General features: G+C 35.1%; 1 protein-coding gene across 8 annotated transcripts; it reads right to left on the bottom strand.

Annotated features, from left to right (window-relative positions):
• Positions 1-253: 253 nt before the first annotated feature.
• LOC112794059 (uncharacterized) lies at positions 254-4,236 on the bottom strand. 8 transcript variants are annotated; one of them, XR_011881741.1, is made up of 7 exons: positions 3,260-4,236; positions 2,028-2,515; positions 1,534-1,695; positions 1,369-1,435; positions 1,222-1,287; positions 891-1,006; positions 254-562 (listed from the first exon to the last, which is right to left on the bottom strand). XR_011881741.1 is itself a non-coding variant. In XM_025836264.3 (6 exons), exons 1-5 carry the CDS (start codon positions 4,095-4,097, stop codon positions 1,246-1,248), a joined length of 1,539 nt encoding a protein of 512 aa, XP_025692049.1. In that variant the 5' UTR covers positions 4,098-4,236; the 3' UTR covers positions 254-1,006; positions 1,222-1,245. The 8 variants fall into 8 exon arrangements, 1 of the variants encoding a protein (XP_025692049.1); XR_011881739.1 differs by having other exon boundaries at positions 254-545; XR_003198731.3 differs by having other exon boundaries at positions 1,592-1,695.
• Between the last annotated feature and the right edge of the window lie 6,499 nt (positions 4,237-10,735).

Here is a 10,735-nt window from a genome sequence, read left to right as displayed (position 1 = left end):
TTGGAATTAACAGGGTTATATATAGTGTGGAGAATTGGGGTGTTGTGGCATAGAAGATTTTGGTAATAAGTAACTACAATTGGGTCCAAGAGGCTGCTATATGTTTAGAAATAGTGTCACCAATTTCTTTGTTTTGCATTATTTTCATGGTGATAAATTTCAAAAATCATGTCTGATCACGAAACTTCAAGGTGGAAGTCACGTATTTGGACATTATTTTACTCGCACGTTTTTGTTTGAGAAGACAAACATATCAGAAAATTAAATTATATTAGTCAGTTAAAGATAAAGGGTAGCGAGTTGCACTTGCTAGTGAGTAGTAATAATGCAATATTTGGAGTAATACACTATTACCCTATCTACCTACTACCAACACAAAATACACTTAATTAAAAGATCTAAGATTTACACTGAATGCAAAGGATATCCAGAAGACGAAAAGCACCATCTAACTACATCTCTATACATAGTACTAATCAATTGCAACAAAATTGGCAGCATTTCCTTCAGTCTCAAGCTTCCCAAATAATCTTGGATTTATGTACCTGAAAATTATTAGGGTCTGGAACACTCTTAAACGGAATGGCTAAAGTGACAGGGATAATACTTTTTTTTTTCCGGCATGATGAAAATAGCATAGGTACGGTTCGGAAGCAAGAAAACTGCAAACTTGACTCTTTACTTAAACTGAATTATTATAATTGTAAATTTCGTTAAAAGAAACTATTATCTATAGAGCCATAGAACTTATCTGTTAAGATTAAACAACAAGAAAAAAAAACACTGTTTTCTTGAAGTTTGAACTAAGATCTTATCTTTTAGAAGGTAATTCCTTCTAGTTTATATAAAAAGTATTTTTGGAGATTGGATTTATTTACAAGTAGACTAACCTTTATATGAGCTCTTAAAGCCAGGTATAAAACTGAAGTGTATTGGCAGCAAAGTTGGTACTTAGGTCATAGATCCCTCTTCAAAAAAACTTGGTTGCATCCATAGAAGTTAGAACCTGCTAACAAAATTGCCATCACCCAAAGCAAGACAAGTTTTGGAAGATGGGAAAATGTTTTGATGCTGTTAAGAGCAGAGGAGGCAAAGGAAGAATAGAATACTTCTACATCTTATTTAAGGTTCTTGATGCATACTTTTTACTGGGTGCATTAAAGAATGAGCCTTAAAACAAATAACTTTATGAACTGCAGATATAAATGCAAAGAAACATACCTCCCTAAGATATACACATGTCCATCAATACCGCATCATGTTTCTCCACTTGTCCTTCAAATCAACCTGATAAAACCATTGCAGTTGTACTTAATGCTTAAGGCAAGGAAAAAAAAGGCAAATCACTTTGGTGCATTGATTACATACTGCTAGTCTATGTTCAAATACATCACTGTAAAAACTTTGAATTGTTTTCCAATTTCCTGTGCCAAACCTGTATAAGATAATATGGTTAATAGGAACACAAAACCACTCATGATGTACAAAACTGTTAACTAAATCAAATAGTTTTTAATTTCATGTATAACTAACATTCAAGACAGTTCACCCTGAATCTTTTTGGTTTGACTAGTTTTGAGCTAACACATACATTTGTACGCCAGTTCTTAGTGTCTCCTCTTCCAATGAAGACCATTTTCTTTTCTTCCTTCTTAGCTGCATTCCATTGGGCATGTTTTCTATTGAATCATTCCACTGCAAAGATAAAGAAATAACTAAGATGTCAATCCAAAGATATAAATAAGCACAAACTGAATGCCTAAACCAAGCAGGCAAAAAAATTATATATATATATATATATATATATATATATATATATATATATATAAACCATCTTGTTGTGTAAAAAACAGTCTCTGCAGAACCCAAAGTTCACTGCATCAGATGTTGGTAATCGTCCTAGAGGATAAACTAGCTCCAGGCGTAAGCAAACATTTTCTTTCTCATTAAAAAAAGTTACCTTGAATAAGATACCACCCTTAAGATCTATGCTCCCAGATTAATGCAGATAATAAATACATGATTACCTCATAAGTTTGAGAAGTACCATTCGGCTCCATCAAACTGGGTCTTTTATGAGCAGTATTGTTCGGCTCAATTGAATTCGGACGTTCAGCATTAACTCTACTATGATGAACAGAAGGCAACTTCTTGTGCTCGGCATCTTTAGGTTGATAAGGAATAATAGCCATGCAAGTATTTGAGTTTGGTACATCTACATCTCTGCTATGGTTTTCCATTGGCTGTTCATGATTTGTACCTTTCCGTGCAAGTTTAGATCTAACAGCATCAGATATATCTAATGCCTCAGGAAGAGGATCATTGACCAATGCTCGTAGCTCTGAAAAACTTGATTTAAGAGATTCTCGGGCCGTTTTAACTTCTCCACTTAGCACAGTATCATTTTTTCTCCATGATCTTTCTGTCCCCAATTCCTCAGCACTAGACATTTTAACTCCTCTACTGCATCTACGAAATGCAGGCGGCTTGCGTTGAAGTTGAGGATTGCCTCTTGCTAATGAGGACATAACATAGAACACGTGTAAATAACAAAGAATAGGTGTAAGATGGCCAATCATGAACAGCGTTATAAATTGCATAATTGTCTCTTGTTTTCAACAATGAGCAAACCCATTCATTTGTTAAAAAAAAAATTTAAGTTCAAACTGACCCTGATTGAAAATAGTCCTCTGGTAAGTGGTAAGCATGAGTAAATGAGTAAAAACAGATAACAACATAGTCCCACTTGGTAACAACAACACCGGAAAAGATAAAAGCATAAACCAAGTAAGGGAAGCATTTGCGCCAATTCACATTTAGTAACTTCATATTTAGGCCAATTCACAAGTTTCTCTTCAATTGGAGAGAGCGAGTGGCTAAATTATCATTTCTAGAGCACTAAATATCTATGTGTATCCTTATTTAAACAAGCAATAACAAACGAATTAACATAAACATTTTAAAAACTCCTGCAAGAAGGGACACCAAAACTGTACATCAATCGAGCTTTAGCTTACTAGATAGGGTTGGCACTGCCCTGCACGAAAATTCAGTTTCACAATTGACTTAAGAAAAACTACTTGAACTGCACTCCATATGCCATACCATACACCATTAGGACTAGAAACAATAAAACATCTAGAACTATTGTGCATTGTACTGGTACACTAATAACCAAAACACACAAAATTTGCAAGGAACAGGTCCAAGACAATTAAAGAAAAATCATTAACATCAAAATCCGCTAAATAGAACAAACCTTTCTTCTTCTTTGCATGCTCCTGGGTTCCATCAACAGAACCTTCAGCTCTCTTCACCTCCACACCGTCCATGCAACGTGAACCATCATTGCCTCCGTCACCATTGTCATCAACACCATGATCCCTTGCCTGTTCAGCACCAGAGGCATTTCTGCAAACACCTGTCGTACACCCTACCACTCTAGTCTCCGGCACAGGATTCAAAATCACATTCGGCAATTCTTTCCCCTTGCCTTTCGTCTTTCCTTTGTTCTTTGTCATTTCTGCTACCGATTCAAGAAAAGAAGGACCCATTGTTTCCCACACTTCCTGCAGATAAAACCTAACTTCAGTAAACGCGTCGTTTCGGGTATTCAACTCCTTCAACCTATCAGAAACCCTAGTGTCAAAAAGAGCGGCCTCAATGTCGTCCCTCCATCGCGCAATCTCGTCGAAGAACAGCTCGCTCTGGCGCTGCTCCAGCTCCTCCACGCGGCCGCGCCAGATACGCGTCACCGCGGATAAGTACTCACCGCTGGTGGTCCCGTCGTAGGAGGCGGGGAGGAATTTGACGGTGCACTCGACGGCGACGGCGCAGTAGGCTCTGCGCATGGAATCGATGATCGGAACGGCGTCGTTTCGGTCAATCGCTTCGATTTGCTCCAGTATCTCGAGAGCGGTTTCGGTGATTGAGGCATTGCAGAGTTCGGATCGGAGGGTGCGGAGGAGTAGGGTTTTCTTAAGTTTGGGATCGGCGCCGGAGAGATTAAGGACCCTAAGGATCTTGGAGACGAGGGAATCGGGGGCGGAACTCCGGAGGTGGAATTCCGCAACCCACCGCGCAATGTCAGGGTCCATTGTCTGTCTGGATTCAGTGGAAAACTCCGCACAACTCGTATGGGAAGATTTGGGGATGAACTGGAATATTAGGGTTTTTTAATTTTACTTTTTGCTACTAACGAGTGACAGGTGTGTAAGCATGAAAAAGAGTGGGGTTTGGAATTTGATCCAAATAATAATAATAATAATATATAATAAAATTTATAAAATTTAATGATAATTAAGTTTTTTTTATGTTATTAATTTTCTATTCTTAAAAATTTTTCAGGGCAATTTACCAAAATAAACAATTTAGCTTCCAATTTTATCGGTATTTTGCAAAATGGATATCAAAATGCATTTTTTTATAAATTATATAAACCGTGACAGAGGACCCACGGTTTACAAATGAACGTAAACCGCTATAAGGGTCTTGTTCGGTTGCTCAGTACTCCGGACGGGTTGAGGAGATGTTCTAAGTAAGAAGGTGGATACTAGCCTGGATCTGAGACTTTGTACGAGACGCTGCAATGACACTCCGACGCTCTAGTCAGAAAATATTACAGATGGCAGTGAGTAGTGGTGGTAGTGACGTACCTTGGGGAGGGATATGGTCTTCCCCATTTATTTATACCCTGTCAGTGGGGTGGGTCCCACGAGGACAAGCCACCTTCCTGAAACTTTTCTAACCCCAGCTGTCAAGTAGCTGACTCCCTGGAGGAGAGGTGTTCGGGTTAGGGTTCGGGCGTGTGGTGTTCCGGTGACCGTTCGCTCGGGTCGGATGTGTTGGGCCGGATCGGCTATGAGGACAGGTCTCGTGGATTATGTTCGAAGCCAAACTGCACATCATCTGTGATAGGGGTGTCGCGGTTTGTGTGTGAATTGCAAACGTCCATAAACCGCCGCCCTTTTCGCTTCTTTATCTCCATTTTCTTGTTCTGCATCATCATGCATCACTATACTCTGGCATTAGTCCCACTGCATTGCTTGATTCTCCCATCATGCTCTCCAATTCTCAAGTTATCCCGCTTTCTCTTTTATATATATATTTATATATTTTTTTGTTGATTTTTTCACCGACCTTTTTTATTATTTTGTTTCAATTTTATCAAAAGATCAATTTTTTTGAGCCTATGATGTTGTGTTTATTTATTTAGTTTTGTTTTATTTCTTTCAGGCTATGTCTTCTCTAATAATTGGCTGATTTGATTGGCTATGTTTTCTATCATTTGATCAAGAAAATCTCATTGATGCTCCTAATTCTTAATTTCTTACTTCAAGTTTAAGAGTAATTTATTTTTATATAATATCAAATATGAAATAAATACAATCTTAAAATAATTAATTGCATTTATATAGATCAACCATTAAAAAAATAAGACTAGTAAGTTAATCTATTATTCACCATAACTCTTTTTAATTCAGGTAGTAGATACTTAGTACTAAATAAAAAAATTTAATAAATATACTTTTTCAATCCTAAATTTTAGAACTAAATTGACTATAAAATCAACAAATGTATTTCATGTTTAATATTATATAAAAATAAATTATTAACTTAATAAAAAAATTAAATAACTAAAAACGTACATCTAATAAAAATATAATTTGATATTTTAAAAAACTAAAAAATGTATTTTAAAAATAGACCAGCTAAACATATTTTTCTTATTTTTAACATTTAAAAATAAGGTCTCTTTTAAAAAAAATTAAATATAAAAAATTGAAAATAAAAATGTTAAAGTTGGTGAATAAACATGGGTGAAGTACTGGTGAAAACTATGCTAAAGTTGAAGGTCAGGTTAAAAAGATGTTCAACTGAAAGCAAAAAAACACATATACATATAAACCGCAAGACTCCGTGCGATTTCTAGCTATTTTGCATATCAACATAAATGCGCAGGTGTGTAGCGGTTTATAGACGTTAATTCACACACAAACCGCGGACCCCTACCGTTTACGTTCATTTGTAAACTATAGGTACCTGTCGTAATTTACATAGTTTATAAAAAAAATGCATTTTAGTATCAATTTTGCAAAATGTTAATTCTGATAAGATTGGAAGCCAAATTATTTATTTTAGTAAATTGCCCAATTTTTCATTTTAATATTTGTTTCTTGGTTTAGATAAAATTTTTTATTTACTTATTTTTGAAATGATTTTTAATTAAATTTAAAAAATATCTATTTTTATTTTTATCATTAGTTTATTCGATGATTTTAGATAATTTTATTTCTATAAATAATTTTTTAAATATAAAATTTTATTAGAATGACTTGATTTCATCCAAATTAATTCATATCAACTATTAATCTCTTTTTTTTTTTATCAAATATGTGAGACAATAATAAATATGAAATTAGTCAGAAGTAGATTGTTATTACTAATATGACTATTACTAATCTTTTTGTTTTTAATAATCAATTTTTCAATTGTTTAACTTTTTTTTCTGTATTATCGATAGAAAAAAGTTTTTTTTTATTTAAATTAAAAATATAATATTTACTGATTTAAATAAACATATAAATATTTATTAAAATATATTTAGGTCATATCTCAAATACAGTGACAGAACAACAAAATAAACTTATCTCAAATGTACTAACCTCGTTCTGTGATAAAGGACGTGCTGGTCATATTCCGGGTGCACCCGAGATATGTTCATATATTGACATGGACCAGTACATCCGAGATACATGCAAGGAAGTAAAACAGGAACATGCAGTTTAAGATTTAGATCTTTTTGTTTCAATGTTGTCACTTTAATGTACTGATTGTTATTAAACGTGTTTAATGTATAATGAAACATAATTTCTGTATAATTATTAATTTTATAATTATATAATTATTAATTTTATAGTAGAAATCACTCTTTTACTTAATTAAAAAAAAAAGAAAAAAAATTCATGGCCTGGTGGCCCGGTCTGGCCCTCCAGAACCCGCAAATTCGGTGGTGCGGGTTTGGCAGCTTTTTTTAATTTGGCGGGTACCAAAATCTAGCCTGACCCACATTTTTTTAACAGGTTCGGCGGATCGGTGATAAACCCTATTTGTAGGGTTTATCTTGTATTGATTTTAAGGGATTTTATGACCTTTTACCCACATTTATTCAATGAAATAGCATGGTTTTATAACTTCTCCCTTAATTGTGCTTAAGAGTGAAAACATGCTTTTTAGGACTTAAAATAACTAAATCTAATTCTCCTTGATTCCATTAGATGCCTTGATATGTTTGTTAAGTGGTTTAAGGTTTAGGAGGCAAAGATTGGATCAAGGGAATGAAGAAAGAAAGCATGAAAAGTTGGAGAACTCATGAAGAAATGAAAGAACCGGAAAGCTGTCAAGCCGACCTCTTCGCACTTAAATGACCATAACTTGAGCTACAGAGGTCCAAATGATGCGGTTTCAGTTGGGTTAGAAAGCTAACATCCGGGGCTTCGAAACGATATAATATTTGCCATAGTTTCTATACGTTTGGTGGCGCGCACACGCATAGTACACGCACGCGCCGTTGCTGCCACCTGGTCCACTTAAAGCAAAACGTGGCCAGCGAATTCTAAAGCCTTGTGGGCCCAATCCAACTCATTTCTAATGCTATTTAACCCAAGGACTGAAGGGGAAACACAAGTATTGAATATGTTAGTTACCATTAGTCATAGTTTAGTTTTAGAAGTAGTTTCTAGAGAGAGAAGCTCTCACTTCTCTCTAGAATTAGGATTAGGATTAGGTTTAGTTCTTAGATCTAGGTTTTAATTCATGCATTCATCTTCTTCTTCTTCTCAATTTCTTGTTGTTACATTCATTCTTCTTCCATTCTTTTGTTGTAATTTCCTTTATGTTGTTCTTATACTTTGTTGTAGATCTACTATTGTTCCTTCCATTTTCTTTCAATTCAATAAGAGGTAATTCATAATAATTGTTCTTCTTTGCTTTTCTATTGTTGATCTCTTGCCTTTGTAGTTAGATCTCTCTTTAATTCTTGCAATTTATGTTGTTTACTTTTATTGCCTTTTATGTGTTTGTTGAAATACCTCTTCTAGATATAGTATAGATTTTGTTCCTCTTGGCCTAGGTAGAGTGATTAGTGACTCTTGAGTTATCTAATTCCTTTGTTGATTGATAATTGGAGAGATTGCTAATTGGTTTGGAGTGCACTAAAGCTAGTCTTTCCTTGGGAGTTGGCTAGGACTTGTGGCTCAAGTCAATTCATCCACTTGACTTTCCTTTATTTCGTAAGGGTTAACTAAGTGGTAGCAATGAACAATTCTCATCACAATTGATAAGGATAACTAGGATAGGACTTCTAATTTTCATATCTTGCCAAGAGCCTTTTATAGTTGCTAGTTTATTTTCATTGCCATTTACTTTCATGTCTCTTATCCAAAACCCCAAAACAACTCAACCAATAACAAAACACTTCATTACAATTCCTAGGGAGAACGACTCGAGGTTTGAATGCTTCGGTTTATAAATTTAGGGGTTTGTTTTAGTGACAAACAACTTTTTGTATGAAAGGATTATTGCTTGGTTTAGAAACTATACTTCGATGAGATTTTAATTGAGAAATTCTAAGCCGTCAAAAATCCAATCATCAATCGGCCTGATGGGTTCGACCCGTTTTGCCACCCCTACTTCCAATTGGACCTAATACACCATTCCACGACCCAACACCTATTCTCTCTCCCTCATCTAACACGTCCTCACCTTCATCTTCTTCAGATAGCATCCTTCCTCCTATCACTTTTCCATCGTCACCATCTCTCCCATCACCACCCTCATCTCCTATCCTTTTCTCTCCCTCGTTTTCTGACCAAACCTCCTCCCCGGCTACTTGTGCTTCCCCACCAACTCCGATTCCTCATCTTTGTCAAAGTCAACGCTAGTCGCGACCACCTTCTCATCTCTCTATTTTTTTTCAATTCTTTTGTTAATGCTCAAACCTCTCACTCCTCAAGTTCTAGGTATCCCATTTCATATGTTTTCTCTCTTGACAACCTTTCTCTTTCACATAAAAAATATGTCTAATCTTTGCATTATGAGTATGATCTCAGGAATTTTTAGGAAGCACAAAAGGTCCCTCACTGGCAAAATGCCATGAATGAGGAAATTGCTACCCTGGCATTGAACAGGACTTGGAAACTAGTGGACTGCCCTCCAAAAGTGCAACCCATTAGCTGCAAATGGGTTTACAAGATTAAACGCAGGCCGGATGGATCTATTGAGAGATACAAGGCACAACTCGTCGCAAAGGGTTTCACACAAACAGAGGGGTTGATTTTCTCGAGACTTTCTCACCAATGGTGAAACCTGCAACGATAAGAATTATTCTTGCCTTTGCATCAATGAAGAGATGGTCTATTCCGCAATTGGATGTCAATAATGCATTTTTACACGGTGATTTGACAGAAACAGTTTATATGGCACTTTCTCCTGGCATCACTCCATCCCGTCCCAATCAGTGTTGCAAGCTCCTTAAGTCTCTTTATGGGTTGCGACAGTCAAGCAGAATGTGGTATGAGAAACTTTCTTCTCTTCTCCTTTCTTGTAGTTATCAGCAGACAACTTTTGATTATAGTTTGTTTGTCAAAATTATGGGCAATGAAATATGTATTCTGTTAGTTTATGTCGATGATATCATTGTTACTAGAAATTCTGCTGCTAAAATTGCTTCTATTAAGAAGATTTTAAATTGCAATTTTAAGATTAAGGATCTTGGTACACTAAAGTATTTTCTAGGTATTGAAGTTGCTCACTTTTCAAAGGGTATTTCTCTTTCTCAGCATAAATACTGCCTTGATTTATTAGATGATTCTGGATTACTTGGTGGTAAACCTGCTGCTGTCCCTATGAAAAGTACTGTTAAGCTTTACCAAGATGATGGTCCTCTTTTTTGTGATAACCAGAATGCATTACATATCGCTGCCAACCCGTTTTTTCATGAAAGAACCAAATATCTAGAGGTTGATTGTCACCTTGTTCGACAAAAAGTTTGAGCGGGGATCATGAAATTACTTTTCATTCCTTCCTCACGATAATTGGCAGATATTTTTACCAAACCTTTGCCTACTCAACCATTTCATGCTAATCTTTCTAAGCGGTGGATTCTTAATATATACGATCTTCCACTTTGCGGAGGCATATTGAATCAATCACCTTCAGAATCGCATGAAGAAGTTTAAAATTTAAAACTTTATTAGTTTGTTAGCGTAGTTTAAAATTTAAAATTCTATTAGTTTGTTTTACTTGTGTGTGTGTATATATATATATATATATATATATATATATATATATATATATATAGTCGTTTTTATCTATTTTTAATTGAATAAGAAATACAGTTATCTTTACGTACTCTCTCAATTTCATTAAAAAGTATTGTTGAGTTTAGTAAAATAAAATGTGATAAAGATGATAACTAAATATTATTGGGTTAATTATCAAATTGTTTGTGATTGATTTGATTTAGTGTGCAAAAAATAAAACAAGCCCAAAAAGCAAATGATCAAAGCACACATACATACAAAATATGGCCCTATATCAATTCAGTTGTACCACTACATTCACTCCAATCTTGATCCAAGAAGGCTGGATAGCTAAATCAAGTGAAAGAAACAAAGATAAGTTGGCCTAATCCAAGCTCAATTCGGTGACCACACTTAAACCTATCTCTCTTCAT

Source organism: Arachis hypogaea, chromosome 1 (assembly GCF_003086295.3).
Source record: "Arachis hypogaea cultivar Tifrunner chromosome 1, arahy.Tifrunner.gnm2.J5K5, whole genome shotgun sequence".
Lineage (NCBI taxonomy): Eukaryota > Viridiplantae > Streptophyta > Magnoliopsida > Fabales > Fabaceae > Arachis > Arachis hypogaea.
The sequence above is the reverse complement of the archived record's forward strand: the minus strand, read 5'-3'. Positions and strand labels throughout refer to the sequence as shown.

What these genes read in the sequence shown, in the direction of transcription:
- LOC112794059 (XM_025836264.3), bottom strand. Translation starts at nt 4,097, where the DNA reads ATGGACCCTGACATTGCGCGGTGGGTTGCGGAATTCCACCTCCGGAGT. An exon ending in GCATGCAAAGAAGAAGAAAG is followed by an intron (nt 2,516 to 3,259) that starts GTTTGTTCTATT and finishes TGTCCTCATTAG; the next exon opens with CAAGAGGCAATCCTCAACTT. An exon ending in TATTTGAACATAGACTAGCA is followed by an intron (nt 1,288 to 1,368) that starts GTATGTAATCAA and finishes TGGTTTTATCAG; the next exon opens with GTTGATTTGAAGGACAAGTG.